The sequence below is a fragment of the Lingula anatina genome, chromosome 6 (genome assembly GCF_051362555.1).
Source record: "Lingula anatina isolate TDL-2025a chromosome 6, LinAna3.0, whole genome shotgun sequence".
NCBI lineage: Eukaryota > Metazoa > Brachiopoda > Lingulata > Lingulida > Lingulidae > Lingula > Lingula anatina.
The window spans coordinates 12,869,100-12,897,072 of record NC_141772.1 but is presented as its reverse complement, the minus strand read 5'-3'; the positions used below and the strand labels follow the sequence as shown (position 1 = coordinate 12,897,072).

General features: G+C 37.5%; 3 protein-coding genes across 3 annotated transcripts; 1 reads left to right on the top strand and 2 right to left on the bottom strand.

Annotated features, from left to right (window-relative positions):
* Positions 1 to 639: 639 nt before the first annotated feature.
* On the bottom strand, positions 640 to 4,365 carry LOC106154245 (uncharacterized). Its single transcript, XM_087015800.1, has 5 exons — positions 4,239 to 4,365; positions 3,654 to 3,839; positions 2,905 to 3,465; positions 2,212 to 2,347; positions 640 to 1,972 (listed from the first exon to the last, which is right to left on the bottom strand). The coding sequence occupies exons 3-5, from the start codon at positions 3,020 to 3,022 to the stop codon at positions 1,450 to 1,452; spliced, it is 777 nt and encodes a 258-aa protein (XP_086871926.1). The 5' UTR covers positions 3,023 to 3,465; positions 3,654 to 3,839; positions 4,239 to 4,365; the 3' UTR covers positions 640 to 1,449.
* Positions 4,366 to 11,574: 7,209 nt separating this feature from the next.
* LOC106154255 (sushi, von Willebrand factor type A, EGF and pentraxin domain-containing protein 1-like) lies at positions 11,575 to 16,589 on the bottom strand. Its single transcript, XM_087015190.1, has 7 exons — positions 16,431 to 16,589; positions 15,698 to 15,919; positions 15,265 to 15,393; positions 14,672 to 14,857; positions 13,918 to 14,478; positions 13,453 to 13,597; positions 11,575 to 13,038 (listed from the first exon to the last, which is right to left on the bottom strand). The coding sequence occupies exons 1-7, from the start codon at positions 16,525 to 16,527 to the stop codon at positions 12,579 to 12,581; spliced, it is 1,800 nt and encodes a 599-aa protein (XP_086871316.1). The 5' UTR covers positions 16,528 to 16,589; the 3' UTR covers positions 11,575 to 12,578.
* Positions 16,590 to 20,398: 3,809 nt separating this feature from the next.
* On the top strand, positions 20,399 to 27,903 carry LOC106177346 (uncharacterized). The gene is made up of 10 exons (XM_087015720.1): positions 20,399 to 20,611; positions 21,042 to 21,133; positions 21,390 to 21,569; positions 22,851 to 23,072; positions 23,356 to 23,484; positions 23,786 to 23,974; positions 24,171 to 24,377; positions 24,968 to 25,006; positions 25,238 to 25,328; positions 26,674 to 27,903. The coding sequence occupies exons 1-10, from the start codon at positions 20,556 to 20,558 to the stop codon at positions 26,921 to 26,923; spliced, it is 1,455 nt and encodes a 484-aa protein (XP_086871846.1). The 5' UTR covers positions 20,399 to 20,555; the 3' UTR covers positions 26,924 to 27,903.
* The last annotated feature ends 70 nt before the right edge of the window (positions 27,904 to 27,973 follow it).

Genomic DNA, 27,973 nt, shown 5'->3' with positions numbered 1-27,973 from the left:
GCGCGTCACTCTGGAAATCATGGTCTAGAATGAAACATCATATCGACCTTTACGCCTAATTTCCGCATCCAACCAGAACTGAAACATGTTTGGATACAATGTACCATGAAGTGGTAATATACTACGAAGTCTCCTAAGGGTCCTTATTTTTTAACCAATGAAGTCGCCTTCTATCATGAAGTAGTAATTCTTATCCTATGAAGTGGTAATATACCATGGAGTATCTTAACATACGTCACATCATACTTAATTAACTGTGAAACCCACGGCATAACACAGAGTTTTCAGAGGGCCCCCTCATATACCAGAGAGTCCACCCCGCATCAGATAGGTCCGAACCCACTGAATTGAACATGTACAAGTTAGTCCCGCCCTAGAGCGAATTCTCCTTTAACAGACCTCCAGTTTTGTCACACGGTTAGAAAAGGGGAACAAAACAAACGTTGATTTGAAATATTATACTAACAATTTCGGCATATTTATATTTTGGGTTTATCGAGCTGTGCGTTAATGTAGGAGTTAAAATGTTTAAAATCATTAAAAGCACACGCGTGAAAATTCTATGACTGTTTGATTGAGTAAAGGAGGTTACATAAATTTGTTGTAGAAACACACAGTCGAATTGCACTCATGTAACAAAGAAGTTTCAAGTTTTTTATTATCAATTTTTGTGAGAAAATATGCAACTAAATTTAAATTTATTTGTTATTTATCATTTGTGGAATATTTCATGTTATTTACACATCGTGTTTTGCTTTTAGCTTCCATTAGGCATAATATATATCTCGGATTTCTTGTATTATACTGTGCATCAGTAAAAAATATCACAATACTCATCAGCGAATTCATCAGAGAGACTATAATGTTGTCATTTATACCCGGTCTATTGCACCTGTAAGTAACCTACCACGTACGTATACTTTAATTTTATTAGAAACAATCACTATATGAGGAAAATTTCAAATATTTGACTACTAAGGAAATCTATGATCATGTACAATCACCATACGCCATGTTTTAGGGTGAAGGAAGTTTCAATAAAGTCATCACACCTCATATTTTTTCTATTAGTCTCAATCTCTTTACGCTGAAAACCAGAAAAGGAGAGTTAAGAGCTTCTATCTATACAAAGGTATATAACTATATCTGGAAAAGGACATTTTCAGCTTAATGTCCATTTGTAATTCCGAATTTAATGTCCACATACATCATCGTTGGTAAAAATGGATTTCCACGGTAAGTAAACTTTGGATACATAACTAAATAGGTTTACATAAATTTACCAGAAAGTGCTTATCAGCTGAACTTAACATTATGAAGAGCATTTTGTATGGTGGAGCAAGTCACCATAATAGGCATTTTTGTCCCAACATACTACTAACACAAGCATTGAGATAAACAGATTTCCAAATATGAAACATAAAGCACTGCAACTGTTCTAAAATGATATTACACCGACGAATTATAAATGCCATTTTCAGCTGACTCAACATACGCATGGCTCATGTTGTCAACGCCTCCTGTTTCATAAATATCATTTTCAACAAACTCCACGTCATCAGCATCATCAGTACACTGGGCATAGCCTCCATTGTGAAACTGCCCTGCAAGTTCATAGGTGCTACTACAATCCTGTCTTGAAACGGAAGATGCCTCGGCTGAAGGTTTGCTGACATATTCATATGCATCGTCTGGATAGCTTATAGGGGTATTTTGTTGCTTCTTGCCTTTTTTGGTCTTTTTGGATTTGTCAGGCACGGCATATAGTTCCTGTACATCAGAGGCCTGGTTTTTGTTATTAGAATTCTGTCTCATATTATTTGACTGATCATACCGGTCTGCCATTGGACATTCTCCCTCGAGTTCGTACAGATTTGTGTCAATGTGAGTATTGGATGTTGTGTGCATTGTGTTGCTGAGCTTTCCGTTGCTTGATACATCGATATCTTCATTTGGGTTTGCCATACGTTTCCTGAAAGGAAAGGAAAAACGTTCCATTTACCAACCAATCCAACAACCAACGAATTTATAGATCATGACGGATATACATACAACATTTTAAATGATACCATCAATGTGCATCAAATGCATAAAAGGTTAAATATCAAAGAAAATGTGTTAATTATATGGTTATATGGTATTGGTGAGACCCAGGCCTATCATTAGCTTTTACAGAAATGAAATAAAACAACTCGTTTTGATGACACTTACCGTCTACGTTTGACGAATACAACAACTATTACAACAAGTAATATCAGTACAATTGCTCCTGTAACGCCTACACCGACACTGGCACCTATGTTAGAATCTGTGGACGCTGCTTGGGTACCAGCCCCAGGCAACACCGCTGAATGATAATAAGGAAATAAACAGGTTACCTTAAACCACTTTCTATGTTTTTATGGATAACAGATAGCGTATTTTTATTTATGGGAAAATTAAGCCTTAATTGTGCCTAAAATAGGTGAACTACTTCACAAGTATTTTCTGACACCTCTGCATAGCATTTCATATGTATTCACGACTAACAAACTTCTTTAAAAAAGGATTCATAAATCAACCCTAATTCAGCCAGTTTTAGAATACCTTTCCACCTTTGCACACAAAACCTGTATTAATGGTAAGTAGACGCCATTAGCTTTGTAACGTTACACAAAGCGAACAATATTTTAAAGAATACAAAATAAACGTACAGGATAACATACCCTACCCTGAGTTCTTATTCCAGTGTATTTTTTAACTAAAGAGCGGACAAAGCGCTTATTTACACATACACACACACACACACACACACACACACACACAAGACAAACACGTTGCCTTTATTCCGTTACCTTCTCAGGGTGCTCTGATTCTCAGGGTACTTGTACTTATACATTATAAATATTCATTAAAAACCCGCACCTGTACAACTAAGAGAATCCACCCCAAATCCACCGGTTGCATCGCACGTCAAGGTTACACTAGTATTACCATCCGGGAACTGAAATCCTCTCATGCATTTGAATTCAACTGAAGTCATGAAGAATAGATTCGTACTATTAGAAGTTGTAACTGTATTGTTTAAATAAGGCAAAGTGCATGTTCTTTTTTTGCAGTCAGGTACAGGTGGTTCCAAAGTGTCTGTTCTGATGCATTGTGACGTAAACGACGCTTTGGCGTCATATCCAGCAAAATGATATCCAGGAAAGCAAGAAAACGTCACATTCTGCTTGAAGACATATGGTCCTTCTGCAAAATTCAAATTCAGTTTATTACCAGGAAAACCACAAGAAATAGGAACACAGCTAGGTAAATTCTGGTCAAATGTTCCATCGGCTCGGCAAGTAAGGTTCTTTACTGTTGACGTATCGTTGAATTGGAAGCCCTCAGTGCATGTATACGTGACAGTTTGTCCCTCAAAGGTAACGGGACGCTGTGTAACTTGTCTCTGGTGATTGCCCAGATGGAGGAATTCACAGGTTCCTGGAAGTGGAGATTTTTTTTCAATTTCTTTATCTGCTCTAGTTTATTCAAATTCGTGTAAGTTATAATAGAAGAATTACGGAAACAACCAAATAAAAGGTCAACCTGCAGCAGAGTGACGATTTCATTTATAATTCTCAATTTATTCTTAGTTTTCTATCTCGCTGCCTTCTTTATTGCAGACTTACTGATACATGTTTTTCTCTCCCCTTCAAATTCTCCTCTAAGAGTACATGTCAGTGTGAAGCTGGAACTGGAATCGCTGAATTGATACCCACTGTTGCAAGTGAAGGTAACAGTGTTGTTGAATCTGTAAACTTCAGTTGCCGGAGAGCGAACTGTGTTAGGAATAGTTGGGGCAGAACATTCCACGACTAAAAACATAGTGTATTTTTGTAAATAGTCACGGCGACGTAAAGCTGACGCTTGGTTGCATAAAAACTCTAAAGATTTCCATTAAAACTATACCTAAAGGTAACGACACTCCAGCTCAGTCAAATAAATGTAGCCATACATATATTTTTGTATGCTGACCATTTCTTAGAGCATCACGAATAAATGGCTAATTATATTGATAACGAACCTAAAAGTTTTACCTTGCATCACATTTTTAATAAAAATGTAGCATAAGTTATTGTTTAGGTGCATATTCATGTAGGCTATAAAACAACTTATATGTACATCGTAACATGTTTGTTTCTTTGTGCAGGCAATCTCGGTCTTAGTTATAAAGTATGAAAATAAAAAACAATGGAAAACAGTGTCAGACTTACAACTAAGACACTGGTCACCGGTACGTCCCAGGTTACACACACACTCCTCTGAAGATATCTGTATCAGTGAGGTGTATGTTCTCACACACGTTCCTCCTGTAGAGCAGGGACAGCTGTAGGCGGGATTACCTGTAGGAAACATACCAAAGTTTATAGCTACTGCGTTGTTGATTCATACACAATATTTCTGATTGTGTAATTAGCTCATTTATGACGTTACTGGTTATGTTCATGTAATTATTTTATTACAGCCACCGCCGGTAATATCGTATATTATACGTTTTTAAGCACGAGTAATACTACTTTCTGAAAATTATGTTTAACTTATTATTCATCCCCGTTACAAATCCATCGATAAAATTATAAGTACAAAGCAAGGCATTTTGAAAAAACGCCATTACTAGTGCAAATAAATTCCTTAAATTGCATTTTACCAGTACATTGCTTCATTTGATAGTTGCTTGGACCATTTCTATAGTAAAGGGCACTGCACGACGTAGAACTGTAATGGAAGTAACAATTGCCATCCCAGTCCACTGCTTCACATGTGTTGGTTTCGTTACAGGCCTTTAAACACTGGGATAGTGGCTTGTCGCCCTTATACGTGCCATGATTGAGACCTCTATTTTCAGACGCATACAACACGTATTCTGGCACTGAAATGGAATGATGTGCTTGCATTTTATTGAGTGATTACGAGGTGTGAAGTACACACTTTTTGAGTCAGATACATGTACATGTGTCGACATGGAAAAAGTTCAATGCAGCCAAGCCGCATTCTTGTCTTCACAATTTTAGTGCACCCTGGGTGTCGTGCAACCTCCCTCACATGTCATACATAATAACTGAGCGATATAAATCATTGCGTTCTTGTATGTAAACCCCTCACCTCCACTTTTAACCATAAAGGTTAGTTCATCAGACCAGTGAGAATACATGTCTTCATTCTGAAACCCATGCCTCACCACCCAGCCCCAGCCTTAAATGTGAAACTCTCATTACACCTGTGTGCGGAATACGTTTTAAATGCTTTGTAAGGAACGGTTGTATTCTCATTCGAAAATAGAATTATATTTTGTTTTGATAGCAAAGATAAAGTATGTCACATCGAAAATAGAAAATTAGAAAATATATAGAAAATATGAGAGTTTTATTCAAAAGTAATCTGCAGTACAAATCCATATAAAGAGAAATACTCACGTCCACATACTGGCGGTTCCTTATCAAAAACATTATTTTTGTCAGTACACATTATGCTAAGAAAACCGTATATATGGATATATGGTGCTAAACACGTGTAGGTAACCATATCTTGACTGTTCACACCGCCATTAGATGGAGTTCGACTTGAATGAAGAACGTCTGGTACGAGACAACCTTAAACATACAAAGGATTTGGTAAATTGGTTTTTAATTTTAATTTTTTTCATTTTTTAGGTTGTGGTTTATGTGAACAAAGACTAATTTTTCTTTTTTTTTCAAAATCAATCCCAAAATCAGAGGTTGAATAAATCTCAAAAATTCATGTCTATGAGCTATTAATGTAAATCAATTTCATACTTAGGTCGAAGTTGAATTAAAAAAAGTTATAGATATAGATCATGTTAACTGTATGTGTGGGTAAGATAAACGAACAATCTAGCTAATTTTAGCGTCATATTTTTCGCATATGCATTGCCTCCCACAAAAAAAAAAAAAAAAAAAATACCACTAGTACCAGAGTAGCACCAGTGTTCGGAGGACAGACATCGACAGATAAGTAAAGAAACTAGTCACATATATAACGTACTGAAAATAGCTACATCGAATCTGTCTATTGACGGGGATAACATTTTGTAAATTTGGGGATCGCGACAGCTTCCTTGCAGAAAGTAAGGTGAAACGCTTCCCGTTACTTTGTACAGGTGACATTTGTCCCTATCCTAACCCCAATACTCCAACTAACCCCAACCTGTACTAATATCATATGGGAACCCGGACTTCCTTTCCTAGGACTTCCATTCCTATTACGCTGGTTTCTAGTCTGACTCAACATAGCAATCACGATGCAAAATTAGAACAATCTTTTGAACTTTTGAAATAAGTAAATGCATACACTGCATGATCCAGGATTTTGGTTAGATGTAAAAGGGGGTGGAAACATGAATGAAAAGTATCTTGCTTGCATTTGCTAAAAACATAAATCAGCAGATAAGAATGGTTGTAGGGCACAGGACAGAAAATGTGTTCCTCTTTTGTCTCATGTCGTGCTTTTTATTTATTCAGTTATTCATTGGGAGATTAGGGGTTGGGGTGTACATGTAAATCCTGTGTGAAAACTTGTTCCCTTTACCTGCGTCGCTTTCTTGCCATCCACGAAGTAAACAAAATATCAGAGATGATTTTAAAATGCTCGAAAGCCCTTTCATTGTCTCGTTGTCCTTGTCCTGAATTAAATGTCAATAAAAAGTATTTTGATATAGAAATCAAAGATCCATGCTTATATAATACATTGTATCACCATAGTGGGTGACTCATTATCAGTTAGCAATGTCTTCTGAAATGAGTGTTAAATGTAATAAACAAAGCAATACTCGTTTTTAAAGGGAAATGACACTTCGTATGAGATCTATATATCACAATAAAAACATTGCAAACAACTCAAAGAAATATAATATATTCTGCTTTACCACAAAAACGGCAGTTATAGCTATCATTCTGATAACTGAGCCTGTCATCAGACCAAGTGACCCTCATAGATAGCTAAACAATCTTATAATCTCTTAAGAGATTATAAAAAAAATACCTTTTTTTAGAAGAAAAAAACAGGGTCTAACTTTGAATGAAGAAATAGATTTATTAACCATTGGTAAGTATAAGGAATTTATTTTTTCTCCAGGAAAATTCATTTTTGGCCAAAACAAACAGTTATTATCCCTTTAAGTATGTTGCAAAAAAGCCAAACCACTTTATAAGAAATGGTTTCTATGTACAGCTTTATGTTATGATAGAATAAATATCATATATATAAATGAATAAATAATTAATGGTAGTTAAACAATAAAATGAAAAATCAAACTCACTGACGTATGAACACTTTCAAAACAACCACTAACAATGAGAGCAAAAAATAAAAAAGAACGAAAAAAAAGCGAATCCAGATGTGGTCTAATGGATACTGATATAAAAATTTGCGTGTCACTTCCTATCTGTTGACGAGAGTATTTGTATGCAAAAATTGTGATAAGTTACATATGCGATAATGGAAGTTTTCTGCCATTTTTGGCGATATAATGGCTGGAAAATTTGCAAAGTTCAATTCATGGTAAAAAGAAGGTCAAACGTTAAAATCACCCGCAATATAACGCAGTAGATACTCCAGCGCAGTAGACTACTGCAATCATACTGCAAACCGCGGTAGACTACTGCAATCATACTGCAAACATGCTTCAAATCTGCTTCGATTTGGGAGCTAATTAGCATATTTGAAACATGCTTCTATCATGCTGCTAATCTACTGCATTAATGCTCCTCTCTGTACAAACCTATGTACTTTTGGAGTAGAATTGCAGTAGGCTATACTGCATATTTGTCGAAAACGATAGTTTTTCACAAGAAACAAATTAAAAAAATAAGGTTTGAATAAATAATTAAATAATTTTAAAAATCACCCAGGCATTTTCCTCTTAGATCTTTGATAGAAGAAAATCTAAAATTTTAATTGAATCAACAAGGAAGCAAATAATCCCAGGCACTACAGCATGTTTTAGTACTACCGTAATACTACACGGCTGGCGTGATGCAACTGATTAACACTGCTCGTTGAGTAAGTTCTGATAAGGTAGCACGCCTTTTTGTTATCTACTTTTTATCTAGCTACTAGTACATGCACCCTCCTTATATGTGGTGTTCCGAAGGAGTGTCCGTCCTCTCTGGTCATTTGTTTTCAAACCCACCACTGCCAAATCAAAGACATTTAATTAAGCGACTCACCTGTACCAGTATGTTTTAAGTAAGCCACAATTTGATAGCTTGTCTATTTCGTATGAGAGTCACCTAAACTCCATTCCCCTCCCCCTAAACAGTAGGAATTGAACTTGTGGGTAGGCTGATGAAAGAGAGTAAAAAACAAACCCGTACCGTAAATACATATTAAATTGAACATGTCCAGTCCGTATACTACCTTACTAGAAAACGGGCCCAAGACATAACGCTCACCGTAAAAAGGATTTTAAAATTTATAAACCTAGGTTGTACTGGTATCTCCACCCTGCCTAGTGTTATTACGATGTCTCACCAGAGAAGACCAATCTAATCGTTGTGTCGCCCTTCTGCCACAGGTAGGTTGGTGACAAATCGTAATGACGCGGTCTTCTTACGGTTCTAATTACATACACTGTAGGCATTATAACGTCGGTAAAATTTGAGAGAAATACATGTACGGTTCAGGCTAAATAGAACATGTCACTTACCGTACAAAGCAATTTCACTTACCTGCCTAGGAGCTCATACACTATCAAAGACACGATTCAATCCTGATCAATCTACATCAATTCTTTCTGGGCATCTTGCCTTTTTTGCTGCTTACACGTACTAATTATAGCACACATGTAACAGGTATTATACTAACCCTAGATTTCCTACAGCCAAATTTCTCTCTGTTGAATGACCTTAAAAAGATAAGGCTTGTCAAAGTGTGGCGAGGCCTAGGTGCGTATCTGCAGAGTTTTGTGAACAAGGAAGTGACCCATTTTATATTTTACACGACGCACGGTGTAGCTCCGTGTTCACAACAAAGCTGCTAAGGGGGAGAGGTAAACATGAATAGCAATGGTACCCACTGTCCTGTAATATATGAAGATACCGCACTGTTGTTTGTTCAGATTGCAGAAGTTGATAATATAAAGTTACACTTGTAATGTAACAGATTAATGTTCTTTACAGGTACTTTTATTTGAGAGCACATACTGTCTTCACACTTTTCGTCACGTAAGCCGTCATTTCTTTTGTCTTAATTTGCACCTTCAAGGGATTTAAATATTGTATTAGCATGACGCCATCTCACATGCCGATGTTAATTTACAACAGACGTATATTTACCGTACCCTCTACCAGGGCGACTGATAGATTTTTACGGATATTCACAGATATGACTCTAGCTAGATAGATTGTCATTTTAAGCTCAAGTCAGTGACTTCAGTTGAAAATGACAATCTATCTAGCTAGAGACATCTGTGAATATCCGTAAAAATCTTTCAGTCGCCCTGTTAGAGGGTATATTTACCGCATGCGTACACTGTACGTGGTGGATGTGAATCGAGCTGACATTGAAATAAAAAGCATGCGACATACTTCCGGATAGAAGTAACTGTGCGCGATATTGTTTGTGTGTGTGTGGGGGGGGGGGATGACGATACTAACGTTTGTACTTCCCCAAGAAAAATTATGTAACTGATCTAAAGCGGTACAACAGTGTTTTTTTTAAGAATTTTAAAATCCCTCTACACCCCCCCCCCCCCCCGTAAATATCCTCTGAAGTTTGCGACCTTCGAAAATGGTTCAACATGTTACATATGCCAACATATACATGTATTTGGTAAAACAGCGATTTTAAGACCTTTTCCGACCCATTGCTTGATTTTCTTGCCTTGGAGGAATTCGAATGCCCAACAGAATAATGTTGGATTATAATGCATCAAGGAAACTAACGGAGCAGAACCTGTGTGAGAAGTGCAAGAACTAAAAGTGGTGGATGATATAAGATAATAGATGAAGGTGAATTGGTTCTATGAAAACTTGACAAAGAATGTGTATGATGTTAGCCACGTCATAAGCAGAATGTTTACAATATGTAACCCAAATATGGCAAAGAAAACTTTTTTTAAAGTATGTAACTTAATTATTTTATTTGTCACTTTTAGATCGAACTCTATCCTTCATCGTCATATATTTGCACCATCCAGCCTTCACTATCCACATGTATCACTCCGCGGCACAGTTTCATTAGTTTCCTGAATGTATCATTATTATATACATACCTAGGGATGTTATGTGACCGTGGCGATATGATGATCACTGAAGCCTGTCCATTTAGACAAGCTTCAGTGAAGATCGAGGGCAACCTCACGCCGCTATCCAAAAATATCTCGCTTCACTCGACATTTCTGCGTAGCGTCTCTCGGAATACTCGGATTTAACCTCGATGTAGTCTAAAATTCCACGACTACATCTTGGTTAAATCAGTCGAGGTCTCTTAAATGCTGGAAGTTAAAGACAGATTGATCATGAGACCTTCTTGGCATCACGAGAATACTGACGTTGCTTGTGTTATATATCTACCAGTTGACAAATTTAAAATCTCTCACACTCTTAAAAAATTAGCATAAACATTTCACGTTTAACAATTATTATTTATAATTTTATTACATTATCATATGGATATGGTTTGAAAACGGGATTTAGTTTACATTTAAGCCACACGTGCGTACAGATTATTTGTAAATCTATAACTTTTTAACGAGGGTTGTGTTATTTACCTTTTGTTTTTAAGCTGTTCATTCTTCCTCTTTATCAGATATATCGGTAAAAATCAAATATTTCCCCCTTTGAACTTGTAATTACATGTAGCATGCTCCATGCTCTGAAACTAGCACACGTATATTCCGAAACCGCCTCGTAGTAAAAAATGTCACCAAAACGTAGAATTATTACTCCTGTGGCCTTGAAATAAACATCCGTTTGATTGTGACTATATTCCGTAACCGCCTCGTCGTCAGAAAGAACAATAAAAACTAGAATTATTACTCCCGGGAACTTGAAATAAACATCCGTTTGTTTTTGACTATATTCCGTAACCGCCTCGTCGTCAGAAATAACTATAAAAACTAGAATTATTACTCTCGTGAACTTGTAATAAACATCCGTTTGATTTTGACTATATTCCGAAACTGTTGTTGTCAGAAATATCACCAAAAAATAAATTTCTTTCTCCTTTGCACTTGTGAAAAATTAGTTTGACTATATTCCGGTCTGACGCTCCTTGTTTATCAGAAATGTCACTTCAAAGTAGAGGTTTTGCCTTGGGACCTTTTTTCTGCAGCAGGTCCAGCTAGGTGTGGCTCAGCTGAGACGCGCATGGTCAATGTCGACGATTGATTAAATACTTTTCACGCCAGTTGAACGTCCATGCCAAGTATTTAGCAAAAATTGACCAAATTGGTCAGACATTACGTAAGAATTTTGGGAGAGGTGACCAGCGCACGTGGACGAGTTTATTTCATATAACATCCCTAGAGCGTGATATAGGGTCACTTTATTCGGTTTGGGGGGTGTTTTAGGATGAAATGACTGAATTTTTTCTCGGTATGTATGTCAAATAATACACTGTCCCCCTCTCGCAATATATATGCCATGAACACCTCTCGCTAACGCTCGAGGTGTTATGGCATATATCGCTCGGGTGACAGTGTATTATCTCACACATATCACTATTCTGTTGAAAATGTTCTACTCAACGAGAACTAAAAATGTTCTTGGAGATGGGGACATTGGATATTTCAATGGCAACTTCATGGGCTCAGTTCATGATAGCGATTGTTTCTCCGGCTTTATACACGAAGAAAATGATATATCACTCATCTTTTTATAATCTAAATAAATGTATGTTAGCATATGCTTGGAATATTGCAAAAGCCGCTAAAATGTGGGTTTATCATAGGCATAACTGCTCTATTTTGATAATAAACTCCAAAATAAGAAAATAACCATCTTGATTATACAGAACCGGTAGGTGACTTATATTATAAATGTATGTGCAATAGACAGCAAGAATGACAATATAAATCTCTATAATAAGTGAACTACTGCCATTACTTCAGATGTGAAGATTAAATATTGCGATATTTTACTGGCATACAGTATAGTACAAAAAAGCCGAAGAATATATTATGCATGATATAAACTCAAAGCAAAACACGAACTGTTCATAAAATGAAACATTTCACAATAATGAACCACAAATAATATTACAACTGGGTATACGGGTATCAGAATTTTAAAAAAGATTTGAGATTCCTATGTTCCACGAGCACAATTTCATTGTCAGTAGAAGAAGAAATACAAAAAATAAAGAGATTTTGCCTTCCATTATATTCACATGGTTAAGGTTAGCGTGGTGTAAGTGGGTCAAATTTTCGGACAGGGCTATCCTGTACACGTTGGATCAGAACTAGGTACTTTGGGCACATGGGCACATAACACCTGTTTTCTCTACATGTCCTGTGTTATGCCATACATTCTGCAAAAATGAAGTATTATACGACAGTCTAGTCTAGTACCATTAGGCACATAAGCTTAAATGAGTTACACTTCGTTCTGATATAGGCCTATTCCAGGAGCTGGTGGATGTCGTTGATTAGTTTCGTTTGCTGACATGCAAAGAGCAGTATATGCGCTGTCATTGACGTTAGCATACTCAACCACGTTGTTATCTGTTGCCATAGTTGTGGCCTCCAGTGACATATACTCGTGTTCCCTATCAGCGCTGCTTGGCGAACTCGAACTGTTAACCGCGCTAGCAGGAGTTGGGTGCCTGTTACTAGCTGCGTTTGCTGCAGTGCGCAGAACAGTATAATCTCCGTCATTGACGTTAGCATACTCAGCCACGTGGCTAACTGTTGACATGGTTTGGGCCTCCAGTGACATATACTCGTGATCCCTATCAACACTGTCTGGCGGACTCAAACTGTTTTGGTATAGCTCTGAGATGTCGCTGTGATCAGCATTAACGGCCTTGGACGGTTGAGATGCGTGGCAATGTTTTCTGAATGGAAACGAAAAACAATAGTTCACACTTATCACTTATCAGCAAGTAGGTTGAAGGCATACGAGAGGTAGAAGGAGAAATATCGATCTTAATTCGAATTGTGTAAACATTGCCCAAAACAAAATCTAAGAACACATAAAATTTATCATGGGGAGATAACTGAAATCGTCAAGATGGGCCAAATACATAACATTTTCACATAATGGAAATGAATATGTCCATATTTATCTAACAGGAACATGGTTATAGATTGAAATGGACCGTGTGGCATGTAGTATTTATACTGCTAGAATATATCACACGTTTTCAGTCACAGCGGCCATAAACACTCTTTTATTCTACATTAAACCTTTATCGCTATGTTTGATAGGAATGAATAAAACAACATGTTAATGGTTCTATGCCACTTACCGTCTAAGTTTGATGAATACAACAATTATGACAAATAATATCAGCACTATCGCGCCAGTAACGCCCACGCCGACACTGACACCAAGGTTAGAGTCTGAGCGTGCTGCCTTGGCACCAGCTTCAGGCAACGTTCCTGAAGGTGAAACTGAAAACAACAACGATATCACTTTTTTGCCTTACTAGATAGCCAAACCCTTAATTAACCAAGTGTTTTATTATTCAATTATTTTCTTAAGCATAAATACTCAGGTTGCACATAATGTAATAACTTAACAAGTATCAAGTATCCTAGTAAAAGTATTTCAACAAAAACTTTTAGAGCATTATGCAAGATCACACGTTCCCTGACCATAAGGGTGTTATAGTGGATGCTATTTTTTTAGTTGATGACACCCTGGTCTGACCAATTCAACCTCACGGGGATAGGAGTGGACACCCACTATACATACCCCTCAATACTCGTACCTGTACAACTAAGAGTGTCCATCCCAAATCCACCGGTTTCATCACACGCCAAGGTAACACTGGTACTACCATCCGGGAACTGAAATCCTTTCATGCATTTGAATTCAACTGAAGTCATGAAGAATAGATTCGTATAATCAGAAGTTGTCATTGTATTGTTTAGATAAGGCAAAGTACATGTTCTTTTTTTGCAGTCAGGTACAGGTGGTTCCAAAGTGTCTGTTCTGATGCATTGTGACGTAAACGACGCTTCGACGTCATATCCAGCAAAATGATATCCAGGAATGCAAGAAAACGTCACATTCTGCTTGAAGACATATGGTCCTTCTGCAAAATTCAAATTCAGTATATTACCAGGAAAACCACACAATATAGGAACACAGCTAGGTAAATTCTGGTCAAATGTTCCATCGGTTCGGCAAGTGAGGTTCTTTACTGTTGACGTATCGTTGAGTTGGAAGCCATCAGTGCATGTATATGTGACAGTTTGTCCCTCAAAGGTAACGGGACGCTGTGTAACTTGTCTCTGGTGATTGCCCAGATGGGAGAATTCACAGGTTCCTGGAAGTGGAGGGTTTTTTCAATTTCTTTATCTACTCAAGTTTATTCAAATCCGTAAGGTTTTAATACCGTCAGAAGAATTACAGAAATAACCATATAAAATGTCAAACTGCATCAGAGTGATGATTTCATTAATAATTCTCAATTTATTCCTTAGTTTTCTATCTCGCTGCCTTCTTTATTGCAGACTTACTGATACATGTTTTTCTCTCCCCTTCAAATTCTCCTCTGAGACTACATGTCAGTGTGAAGCTGGAACTGGAATCGCTGAATTGATACCCACTGTTGCAAGTGAAGGTAACAGTGTTGTTGAATCTGTAGACTTCAGTTGCCGGTGAGCGAACTGTGTTAGGAATAGTTGGGGCAGAACATTCCACGACTAAAAACATAGTGTATGTTTGTAAATAGTCGCGGCAACGTAAAGCTGACGCTTGGTTGCACAAAAAATCTCAGGATTTCCATTAAAACTGTACGTAAAAGTAACGACGCTCCAGCTCAGACAAATAAATGTAGCCATACATGTATATTTTTGTATATTGATCATTTCTTAAAGCATCACGAAAAAATGGCTAATTATATTGATAACGAACCTAAGAGTTTTACCTTGCATCACATTTTTAATAAAAAATGTAGCATAATTTATTGTTTAGGTGCATATTCATGTAGGCTATAAAACAACTTATGTGTACATCGTAACGTGTTTGTTTCTTTGTGCAGGCGACACTTAAATCTCGGTCTTAGTTATAAAGTATGAAAAACAACAATGGTAAACAGCGTTAGACTTACAATCAGAGCACTGCTCACCGGTACGTCCCAGGTTACACACACACTCCTCTGAAGATATCTGTATCTGTGAGGTATATGTTCTCACACATGTTCCTCCTGTAGAGCAGGGGCAGTTGTATGCGGGATTATCTGTAGGAAACGAACCAAACTTTATAGCTACTGCGTTATTGATTCATGCGCAATATTTCTGATTGCGTATTTAGCTCATTTATGACGTTACTGGTTATGTTCATGCTGGTATTTAATTACAGCCACCGCCGTTTATATCGTATATTATACATTTTAAGCACGAGTAATATTACTTTCTGAAAATTGTGTCTAACTTATTATTCATCCTCATAACAAATCCATCGATGAAATTATAAGTACAAAGTAAGGCATTTTGAAAAAACGTTATTACTAGTACAAATAAATTCTTCAAATTGCATCTTACCAGCACATCGCTTCATTTGATAGTGACGCGGACCATTTCTATAGTAAAGGCCATTGCACGACTTAGAACGGTAATGGAAGTAACAGTTGCCTTCCCAGTCCACTGCTTCACATGTGTTGGTTTCGTTACAGGCCTTTAAACACTGGGATAGTGGCTTGACGTTGGTATACGTGCCATGATTGAGACCTCTATTTACATACGCATACAACACGTATTCTGGCACTGAAATGAAATGGTGTGCTTACACTTTATTTATTGATTACGAGGTGTGCACTACACACTTTTTGAGTGAGATACATGTATCGACATGGAAAAAGTTCAATGCATCTTGTATTCACAATATCAGTGCACCCTGTGTGTCGTGCAACCACCCCCACATGTTATACATAATAAGTGAGTGATATAAATCATTGTGTACTTGTATGTAAACCCCTCACAAACTACTCCTAGCCATGAAAGGTTAGCTCAGCGGACCGGTGAGAATATGTCTTCACTCTAAACCCATGCCTCAACACCCAGCCCCAGCCTTAAAAGTAAAACTCTTATTACACCTGTGTAAGGAATACGTTTTAAATACTTCGTAAGGAACGGTTGTATTCTCATTCGAAAATAGAATTATATTTTGTTTTCATAGCAAAGATAAAGTATGTCACATCGAAAATAGAAAATAAGAAAGAAGAGTTTTATTCAAAAGTAATCTGCAGTACAAATCCATATAAAAAGAAATACTCACGTCCACATACTGGCGGTTCCTTATCAAAAACATTATTTTTGTCAGTACACATAATGCTAAGAAAACCGTATATGCGGATATATGGAGTAACACACATGTAGGTAACACTTTGGTGACTGTTCACACTGGCAGTAAATGGAGATCGACTTGAATGAGGAACGTCTGGCACAACACAACCTATAACATACAAAGGATTTGGCAAATTGATTTTTTATTTTAATTTCTTCATTTTTTAGGTTGTGGTATATGTGAACGTAGACTACTTTTTCTTCTTTTTTTTTCAAAATCAAGCCCAAAATCAGAGGTTGAATAAATCTCAAAAAGTCACGTCTTTAAGCTTTTAATGTTAATGAAATTCAAAAAAGTTATAGATATAGACCATGTTAACTGTATGTGTGGGTAATATAAGATAAACGAACGATGTGGCTAATTTTAGCGACGTATATTTCGCGTATGCATTAATTGCCTCCTACAAAAGAATACTACTAGTACCAGAGTATCACCAGTGTTCGGAGGACAGACAGCGGCAGATAAGTAACGAAACTAGTCACATATACTAGAAAAGCACTCCGAGAGCGCAGACCCACGCCAAGGCAGCAATTTTTTATTATTGTTGATTGATTATTGATCCGGATCACCACTAAAAACTATTCATCTGTCCCTTGGCCCACTTCTTACGGTTCCTGAAAATTTCATCAAAATCGGTCCATAACCTTTTGAGTTATGTTGATGACAGACAGACGGAAAGACAGACAGACAGACAAACATACAAACAGGGGTGAAAACATAACCTCCTTGGCGGAGGTAATAACGTACTGAAAATAGCTACATCGAAACTGTTTATTGACGGGGATAGCCATTTTGTAAATTTGGGGATCGTGACAGCTTCCTTGCAGAAAGTTAGGTGAAACGCTTCCCATTACTTGTACAGGTGACATTTGTCCCTATACTAACCCCAATACTCCAACTAACCCCAACCTGTACTAATATCATATGGGAACCCGGACTTCCATTCCTAGGACTTCCATTCCTATTACGCTGGTTTCTAATCTGACTCAACATAGCAACCACGATGCAAAATTAGAACAATCTTTTGAACTTTTGAAATAAGTAAATGCATGCACTGCATGATCCAGGATTTTGGTTAGATGTAAAAGGGGGTGGAAACATGAATGAAAAGTATCTTGCTTACATTTGCTAAAATACATAAATCAGCAGATAAGAATGGTTGTAGGGCACGGGACAGAAAATGTGTTCATCTTTTGTCTCATGTCGCGCTTTTTATTTATTCAGTTATTCATTGGGAGATTAGGGGTTGGGGTGTACATGTACATCCTGTGTGAAAACTTGTTTCACTTACCTGCGTTGCCTTCTTGCCACCCACAGAGTAAACAAAATATCAGAGATGATTTTAAAATGCTCGACAGCCCTTTCATTGTCTCGTTGTCCTTGCCCTGAATTAAATGTCAATAAAAGTATTTTGATATGGAAAACAAAGATCCATGCTTAGATAATATCACCATAGAGGGTGACTCATTATCAACTAACAACATCTTCTAAAATGAGGGTTAAATGTAATAAACAAAGCAACACGTACTTTTAAGCACGTTGCAAAAAAGTTCAGTCACTTTATAAGATATGATTTCTGTGTACATCTTCATGTAATAATAGAATAAATAACAAACGAACAAATAAATAATTAAATACATTAATTAATGAATGGTACATAAACAATAAAATAAAAAGTCACACTGACGTGTGTACACTTTCGAAACAACCACTGGAAAAGAAAAGCAAAAAAAAAAAAATTAAATAAATAAAAATAAATAAATAAATAAAGAATAAAAAAATCTAGCGGATCCAGATGTGGTCTTAAAGATACTTATATAAAAGCTCATAAGTGACTTTCTATTTGTCGACAGGAGTAATTGTATGCATTTTAATTAAAATTAGATAATTGTATACATTAATGTGATATGTAACATATGTGATAATGGAAGTACCGTAGGACATTAAAATAACCGCACTCCGGACTGTATACTGCTCCATGTGAAAAAAAGGGTCCAAGACATAACGGTCACTGTAAAAAGCTTTAATTTGCAAGCCCCGGTTGTATCTCTCCACCACCCCCTGCTTTTAAGTCGTGTAATTAAGATGTCTTAACAGAGAAGACCAATCAAATCGTTGTGTGGTGTGAATGAAGAAAGTGACAAATCGTAATCACATGGTCTTATTATGGTTCTAATTACAAACACTGAAGACCTTATAACGTCATTAAAACTTGAGAGAAGTACGGGTCAGGTGATTATTCTGACAACAGTAATCGTCAGGTCTACCCAACTACCAGACTCGGCACCGAATGATCCTGGATTCACCGGTATCATACCCAGGCCTTCCCAACTACCAGACTCGGCACCTACGGGTCCAGTATAAACCGGTTTATCAGACCACACTACCCGTTTTCAAGGTGTGTGTCAGATCGCATTACAGAGTATCAGCCACCACACCGATTTTGCCTGGTACGCGATGTGATAGCAATGATCCTAAGCGGGGTTGGAAAGTAGTGCATCTCATCTAGATTCATGCGCTGCTGCAATTTTCTCTGTTTATGCTAAAATCTGACAGTACCGCAATTTTTAACATAAAATTTAGGTTCGGACATAGCCAATGATGTTTTGTAAATAAGAACTTGCAAACTTATATATTAATTTAGAAAAGTAGACCTAATTTTGATAGCAGAAGCATATTCTGTCGGGGGTTAAATATTTTCGTGACTACCGGGATGGACGAGATTGAGGGCAGGGGTAATCCTAGAGAGGGGCGAGAAACGTCCATTGTTCTCGTCAGCGAGGCTGTCCTTTTTCAGGGTTTGTACGCACGGACAGAAAACTTAAGTATTGTGGGAACGTTACTAATGAAGCCACTGGTAGTACTAGTAGATATCAGCCTGTAGTCTTGAACAAGCGCCTCGATGACGAGTGAACAGTTGTCAAAAACAAAAGACCCAGGTGTGGTAGTTCAACTACTGTTGATGCGTGCCGCAACGACCAAACCTAATTGCTCCTCAAGGTCACAAAACAATAACCGGTACTGACGGCTAGGCTCGTCTTAATCATATAAGTAGCGCGTTTCCACCCCCTGATTGAGGGAGTCGTCTGTTGTATTCATACGACTCCTACTTGACGAAAACGAGGCGCGATACCCGGATGACAGGTAGGCTTACAGAATTTGTGATAGGGTATGATACTCTTTTATGCGATCTGACACACACCTTGAAAACGGGTAGTGTGGTCAGATATACCGGTTTATTCTGGACCCGTAGGTGCCGAGTCTGGTAGTTGGGAAGGCCTGATACCCCTGAACCAATTTTGAGATGAGATATACTATACTTTCCAAACCGCTCAGATTCATCGCTATCCCATCGCGTACTAGGCAATAGCGGTGTCGCGTCTGATACTTCGAAGTGCTTACTGACGCACAGCTTGAAAACGGGTAGTGTGGTCCGATCTATCGGTGAATTCAGGATCATTCGGTGCCGAGTCTAGTATTTGGGTAGGCCTGATCGTGATTAATAGTCTGTCACGCCCATTTAAGCTGCTAGGGGGTAATTAATTTTCGTGCACGTTTAAACTGAATGAAATTTATCGAGAATCCCCTCGGAGTTAAATCGATCCTGATAGTACGATAGGGTGATGGGAATGGTCTCTTAACATATCTAGTAAAATACGTCGCCTTCTGTACAAAGCATTTACACTTAATTGCTTGGGTGCTCTTACTGTATCAAAGACACGATTCAATCCTCATCTATGCACATCAATTCTCTCGGAACATCTTGGCTTATCTGCTGCTTACATGTACTGGTTATAGTACATGTACATGTAACAGGTATTATACTAACCCTAATTTTACTATAGCCAAATATCTCTCTATTGAATGACCTTAAAAATAAGACTTGTCAAAGTGTGGTGAGGCCTAGCGGGTAGATGCGGGGTTTTGTGAACAAGGAAGTGACCCATTTTATATTTTATACCACGTATCTCACCTTGAATTAAAAGGATCACATTGAATTAAAAAGCGATCGGTGGTTATAACTTCTTGATTTAGGTTATGCCAGGTCCCTAGTTAATGTTGCCAGGACTCTGTCAAATCATCAACCATACAGGCCTAGGCTATATTGTTGGGTGAGTGGTAGTTTCAAGGTAAGGAGGGTTCATACACGCAGATTATAGGCAATCGGACAAAATGACTCGAAAATATTTGATGAAATGCGTGTAAATGTATTATAATGTTACAAACATAAAAATGAGGATACCTGAATATGCTATGCTAGAAACATCCTGTATTACATAGCTCTGTGTTCTATTTTGTTTTCTCACCTCCTAACCGTTATGTACCGCTGAAAATTCAACAGTCTATTTTCCCAAAAATGTCCCAGATTTGATCTCAGGTGACCTCTGACCTCATTTGTGTACACGTTTTGCAATATAACAAAACTTACTTCACTTATTCCTTAAGAACTAGCCTTCAGCTGCATAATTTAAAAATCCACTTCTGATCTGATTACCAAGCTGTTCATCTATGTCATACGCGTGTCAACAAACCTCATTCCAGGGCATTCGACGGTACAATGAAGACATTGTCACAACTGTGTGTATTTTTCTGTATGTGCAGTTTGAACTTTGACATACGTGGAACTGACGCAGGTAATATGTTTCTTATATAGTGAAGTCCTATAAAAGCTTGAGGACAGGTACTAATATGAATCTAAAAGACTCTTTAATTTCAAATAAAATTGTATGCAAATATATTTAAATGTTTTCTGTGTATGAAAACAAATATTTGCATGTTCTGGAGTAAGGTTGGTGATCTAATTTTGATTTGGTATTTCAAATCTAGAAATGAAAAAGGCGTCCGTTTATGTAAAAAGTATTTTGATTACTTGATTCTTCAACCTTTCAGGTTGTGTCGTGCCAGACGTGCCTCATTCAAGTCGATCTCCAACTGCTGTCCGTGTTAACAGTCAACAGAACGTTACCTACACGTGTGTTACTCCTCCATATATCCATATATACGGTTCTCTTACAATCACGTGTACTGACAGAGAGGATGTGTTAGATAGGGAACCACCAGTATGTGGACGTGAGTAGGCCTATTTCTTTTGCGTGGATTATTTTCTTTGCTAGTTTTTTTTTAATTCGCTGTACTTTTCTTTTTTTATTAAAGCGAAATATTCCTATTTTAAAATGAAATCATAGTTTCTTACACAACATTTGAAGCAAGACAAGTTTACTTAGGATTTGACATATAAAACAACACTGAGGAAAATTGGGGTTTCATCCAGAGACCTTTTGGGGAATCCAGCAGTAGTCCCCAAACTGAGACCTATAGGTATCAGCCTCAGAACCCGGGGAAAGCATCTTGATAACCCAGGTCATCCAAGTGAGACCTATCAGCAGAATACTCAAAGGTTTCGGGTGGTCATCTTTGGTCCTTGTGCAGACTTATTGTTGTCGCGTTCGTCTCCCTACCGTTTTTGACGGACCGATATGTCCCCGGACGGAGTGGAACCCACGTCCCCCCGCTCCAGAGGCGGACACCACCACAAGGCCGTCCGGTCAGTTCCACCACGTGATTATATATTCCATACATTTCAAAAAGCCAATGTTGATGGGTTCCGCTAATCTGGGCACTCAGGGCCCGCAACATCTTAGTGCTCTCGGTATATGACACCCCAATTTCCCTCAGTGTATGGACTGGTGTGAGTGTTGCAACCAAGGGTCGAAAACGTTGTTCGCATCGGTCCACTTGGCGAACATTCCATGGTTAAAAGTATATCGTAAGGAATTTACACACAATGTACCCTTGGATTAACCAAGGAGTTATAACTCTGTTATAACTCCTTGGATTAACCTACCTGCTACGTAAAGGCCCCTTTACACTGGGCGACGTCCTTTCTGTGTTCTGCTTTCAAAAATGTGGTCAGGACGCTGAGACGGTCGCCAAAACAATTAAATGCCTCAGTGTAAAGGCGTCTGTATCCCGTGTGCGTACTTTGAACACCCGAATCTTGGTTTTACCTGACCGTCCAACGGTGTCCTGCCTAGTTTCATGGTCGCACAAAGGGCGCAGAAAGGACGCGGACCAGTGTAAAGGGGATTAACTACAATCAATTCGTTTCGTTCAGTTACTGTGTTTAGCTGGTAAGTTAGTCAGAACTTAATGAATACAAGAATGCGAATTACTGCATGGTTGTACTTTTAAGTTAAAACTTGAAATACATTTTTGTGTCTTTCTCTTCCTATATTTATATCGATGTGTGTCTCAAATAGTGTATGTAGTACACAGCTTGTAAACACTATAGAAAATAATAAGAACATCAGGCTACTACATGTACATATTTATTAAAATATTTTATTTTAGTGCCAGAGTACGTGTTGTATGCATATGAAAATATGGGCATCATTGGAGGCTCAAATACAACCCATAAGCCATTATCCCACTGTTTACAGGCCTGTAACGATGACCCAGCATGTGACGCAGTTGACTGGGATGGAGACTGTTGGTTCCATAACTCTTCAACGTCGTGCAATGTTTTTTACTATAGGCTTGGTCTCCGTAATTATCAAATGAAACAATGTACAGGTAATTATAAGATGCAAATCGAAGCGATTTTTTGTGTTTTGGGTTTTTCACATACAATTTTTTTACTTTGTGTCAATAATCTTGTCGACGGACATGCTATGGAGACGAATAAGTAAAGTTATTAAGACAATGTCCGGAACGGAAAGTGGTATCACTCTAGTGCTTAGAGCGTCTTGGCGGTGGTGTGTCACAGCGCCTACCAGGAATTAGCTACGTTAAAAAATAATAACCTTCAATATATGTACCAAAAGGTGTAACCTTCGGTACGGTATGTTTCCTACAGGTAATCCCGCCTACAACTGCCCCTGTTCTACAGGAGGAACGTGTGTGAGAACATACACCTCGGAAACACAGATATCATCAGAGGAGTGTGTGTGTAACCTGGGACGTACCGGTGACCAGTGTTTTGGTTGTAAGTGGACGTTTTCCAATGTTGTTTGTCTAGACTGTGTTTCAAGCGTCTCTTGTACAAAGATATACGCAAGTAGTATAATATGCAACTGCTACAGAAATAGGTACCTAATATTGACGGCGGTTTATACAAAAATTAAAAACACGATTAGACGTCGTAGTTATCAGATCAGACGGCGGTACTTTAGAATTAAACGAGACATTTCGGAATTTCACGCATTAAAGACACGAAAACAGAAGAAACACATTTACACCATTGTTGTCATGGATTGATTTCGTTACAGACATTCACTATATTTTAGACGTGGAATGTGCTGCTCCGACTATTTCCAACGCAGCACCCACTCTACCAACTGGGGGTCACAGATTTGGAAGCAATATTACCTATAATTGTAACAGTGGGTATCAACTCAGCGACGGTTCTGGTTCCAGTTTCACACTGACTTGCAGTCTCCAAGGATCGTTTGAAGGGGAGAGAAGAGCATGCATGAGTAAGCCTGAAATCAAGAAGACATCAAATAGAAAATTGACAACATAAATTATGAAAGAAGTCGACGTTTTCTTTGATCTTTAATGCAGTTATGCTTTTCATGGTAATTCGGTGTATAATTGTTCTCAACACCATTTGGCTATTAAACTGCAATAAATTATAGCAATAGAAGTTGAACAGTTTTGCTCAACTTCTAGGAACCTGTGAAGTCCTTCCTCTAGGTGATCATCAGAGACAGATAACACAGCGTTCCATTACATTTGATGGACAAACTGTCACATATACATGCTACACCGGCTTCCAATTCAACGACACTTCAACAGTAAAGAACCTAACATGCCAACCCGATGGTACATTTGACCAGAGTTTACCTAGCTGTGTTCCCGTATCGTGTGGTTCTCCTGGTAAGTTCAATTTGACTTTGGTAGTACATGTAGAAGGTCCAAATGTGTGCCGACAAAATGTGACGTTTTTTTCCATCCCTTCGTTTGTTTTCACGTTGCATTGAATAATTGCAATGTAGTTAAGACCTTTATCTTAAAATGGAAAATTTCAGCATTTTTCTTTAATCGACATGATATATCTAGACTCACTCAAAAAATTTTAATATCACAATAGGAATCCACCGGTTTATATCTCCATCAAGAAAGTGACTCAAATTCGGTAATGGATTATAATTTTACATGAATTCATATGAATTACTAAGTCATTGGGGAGAGCTAAAATGTCTAGGAAAATTGAACAGTTTGAAACAAAAAATTGGGGAAATGCAAAAACTGGACGTAAAATGTCAGAAAATAATTTTTGAAAGTATTATGAAGCGAAATTTGAAATTGGTATGAATGATAAGATAAAACGCATTTTAGCAAATAAATAAACGAAATAAACGAAAAGAGTTGGTCACACACTTTGTATGAGAGAAAACTGTTTGTATAATTACAACAAAAGCCATAAAATGTCCTTCGTAATGAATAATTTATTTAGTTATTTTCAGTCATTCAAAGAGAAGAAGTGACACCAGAAGCATTGACAGGTAATAATATGAGAATGATGATAAACAATCTTAAAAAACAAGCTATTGGGACATTATGTGTTCAGTAAAAGAGCAAAGCCAGCTGCATTTAAAAGAATGGAACGCAAAATAAGGAACTGAGATAAGATATAACTTGTAGTCTTTTATTGGGCATATAATATGCACTGAAATCAAATAGAAGTGTCTATAAACCCAACTGCAATGTAAATTTAATCTCTGTAATATTTTTAGGACAAGTACCCGTGGCTGTTGCCATCAGTGGCTGGATATCTACAACAGTGGTACTGATCTTAGTGGGGGTAGTTGTGGTTGTCATAAAAAGGTCAGTCGAACTGGGATCCCATACCTACACACATTGGACAATAGAAGTGTCACCCCCTGAATCAGAGTAATCAAAGTTATAATGCCTGGTCTACTTATAATGTGACTTATGCGTATAAAACCGCTGTACCATGGAATTGTATAGTTGGTCTTTTTGTGAAATTTGATGTTAATAAAATGATACAAGGAGCATATCATTCCACAGTCATTTATCTCCCCCAAAGTATTGGTTCAGTAGGGGTGACACTTGATGTCTGACACGCCTACTAAAGCTGCTAAATCATAATTTATTAACACCTAGCAGCTTCGGGGTTGCAAAAAAAATTTTTTTGAAAATATTGTTTGAAATATTAAAACAGGATATTGTAAACACAGGCTTCAAACAACTGCGCATGCGCTAAAAGTGAGCTGTTTGAAATAAACAAGTTGGTGAAATTGACAAAGCCTGCGATGTTTACCGTCTGTTGATTTTATTTCATTTGCTCTCTGGTGTCTTTTTGAAAATTCATATTAGGAATGTCCTATTGATTTTATGTTGTAAGAAGTAAATCCGTCGGAATTCCTTAGAATAACATTTATTTTACCTTAATTTTAAGGGTATTCCCATTGTATTTATAGTGTTATATGTGGCCCCAATGGGGATTTTTCACCCCTCCCCCACTCTTGATTAATAAAATTCTTCATGGGCCAGATTGAAAATGATATAGCAAAATACATTCAAAATCGTAGGAAGGTTAATTGCAGATAATGCAGCGAGGACATTCTTGTGCAAGGGCGAACTTGGCCAATATATTTTTTTTACTTCGTCTCCCGGTTTTGGAGCGCCTGTTCTAATTTTTGAAAGCGAGGCAATGGAACCAAACAATGCGATGCAATATCTAATCTCGAAAAAATTGCTATTTTTAAATAAAGACCATAGCATGGAGTACATTGAAATGCAACCCGTTTATTATTATGATCTTCAACAATAGTTAATATAAAACATACTATATAATAATTTCTTGTTCCTGGCCTATTTATTAACTTAATTGATTTTTTTTTAATATTTGGAGATTAAAAACACAAAAGTTGTCTGGTTTCATTTCGAGGCACCACATATTGTTCGTGTGCTGCTATTGTATTAGACAAATAACAGTGTAAAACCAAAGTTCCAAAATATAAAGCTTATGATCAGAGTGCAAGGCATTTTTGTTATAGCCAGATTCTGTTAAATGAAAAAATATCTTAAATTTATTCTTAGTCATAGATGATCTTATTTTAGATATACATGATGTTATGTTTTACAGCTCTTAAACTTTTTGGGTAATAATTAAGAATTTTTCTTGTTGAATTTCGTTTGAATTCAGAAGACGGAATACCACTTCTCAGCCGTTTGCTGATACAGATCACAGCGACACCTCTGGTTTGAAACAAAACAGTTTGAGTCCTCCAGACAGTGCAGATACGGATCACGAGTATATGTCACTGGAGGCCAACAATATGGCAACAGATAACAACGTGGCTGAATATGCCAACGTCAATGACAGCGCATATACTGCTCTTGACATGCCAGCAAACGAAAGTAATCAACGACAACCATCAGTTGCTGTAATATAGCAGGACTAGATGGAACTTATTCAAGCTCCTGTGCGGAGTGATAAGGGACTAAACTGCGTCACATCATACTTAATTAACTGTAAAATGCACGACATAACACAGAGCTTCCAGAGGGTCCCCCTGGTGCAGGAACAAGTGTCATGTACCAGGGCGACCCCGGAGAAGATAGGCCTCATCATGAGCCCACTTGTACAGGTTAGCCCCACCCTAGATTCTGACCCACTTACGCCACGCTAATCTTACTGTAGAGCAAATTCTCCCTTACACGGACAGTTTAATTTCATCACAAGAACAAAACAAACCGCTAAAAATATTATTATATTATACTAACATATTTTGGCAAATGCGAACCCCGTCTTGCGTAAAAGGTACTTAAAACTTACGATTCACAGTCGACCTATTTGCAAAGGCATTTTCATTTGATGTTTTCACCGTTGGAGGACTTTTAACATATTCAAATTCTTTGGATTTAATCGAGCTGTGCGTTAAAATGTTTCAAATCCTTAAAAGCACACGCATGAAAATCCTAAACTGTTTGAGTGAGTAAAGGAGGTTACAAAAATTTGTTTCAGAGTCACACTTCAAATTGTATCTCATTAGTCTTACACCCCATTTCCATAGATTAGATCGACCTACTTTAGATCGACCTAACTCCCTGGGGGTTCACGCTAAATAGCTGTCAATTAATTACCCATTTACAGCTTGTAGTAGGCGGGACGGACATTTAAGTCGGATTATCTGAAAGTAATCTAGTGAGACTCCCCGCGGGGATAGATCGATCTAAAATCTATGGGAATAGAGCCTTAGACATGTCTTTTTCCACTAACAGTCGAATTGCACTCGTGCAACAAAGAAGTTTCAAGTGTTTTTATTAATTTTTGTTAGACAACATGCCACTAATTTTTAATTTATTTGTGGAATGTTTCATGTTATTTACATACGTGTTTTGCTTTTAGCTTCCATTGGCATAATATATATCTCGGATTTGTTGTATAATAGTGTGCATCAGTAAAAAATATCACAATACTCATTTTCATCTGAGGTAAAGGT

Excerpts from the sequence above, each read along its gene's own strand:
- LOC106154255 (XM_087015190.1), bottom strand. The coding sequence starts at position 16,527 with ATGTGTGTTACTCCATATATCCGCATATACGGTTTTCTTAGCATTATG. Across the intron at positions 13,598-13,917 it reads GGACACTCTTAGTTGTACAG|TTTCACCTTCAGGAACGTTG; the intron begins GTACGAGTATTG and ends TGTTGTTTTCAG. Across the intron at positions 13,039-13,452 it reads GTATTCATCAAACTTAGACG|AAAACATTGCCACGCATCTC; the intron begins GTAAGTGGCATA and ends GTTTCCATTCAG.
- LOC106177346 (XM_087015720.1), top strand. The coding sequence starts at position 20,556 with ATGTTGCCAGGACTCTGTCAAATCATCAACCATACAGGCCTAGGCTAT. Across the intron at positions 24,378-24,967 it reads CGTATCGTGTGGTTCTCCTG|TCATTCAAAGAGAAGAAGTG; the intron begins GTAAGTTCAATT and ends AGTTATTTTCAG. Across the intron at positions 25,007-25,237 it reads GACACCAGAAGCATTGACAG|GACAAGTACCCGTGGCTGTT; the intron begins GTAATAATATGA and ends TAATATTTTTAG.
- LOC106154245 (XM_087015800.1), bottom strand. The coding sequence starts at position 3,022 with ATGACTTCAGTTGAATTCAAATGCATGAGAGGATTTCAGTTCCCGGAT. Across the intron at positions 2,348-2,904 it reads GGATTCTCTTAGTTGTACAG|CGGTGTTGCCTGGGGCTGGT; the intron begins GTGCGGGTTTTT and ends ATTATCATTCAG. Across the intron at positions 1,973-2,211 it reads GTATTCGTCAAACGTAGACG|GAAACGTATGGCAAACCCAA; the intron begins GTAAGTGTCATC and ends CTTTCCTTTCAG.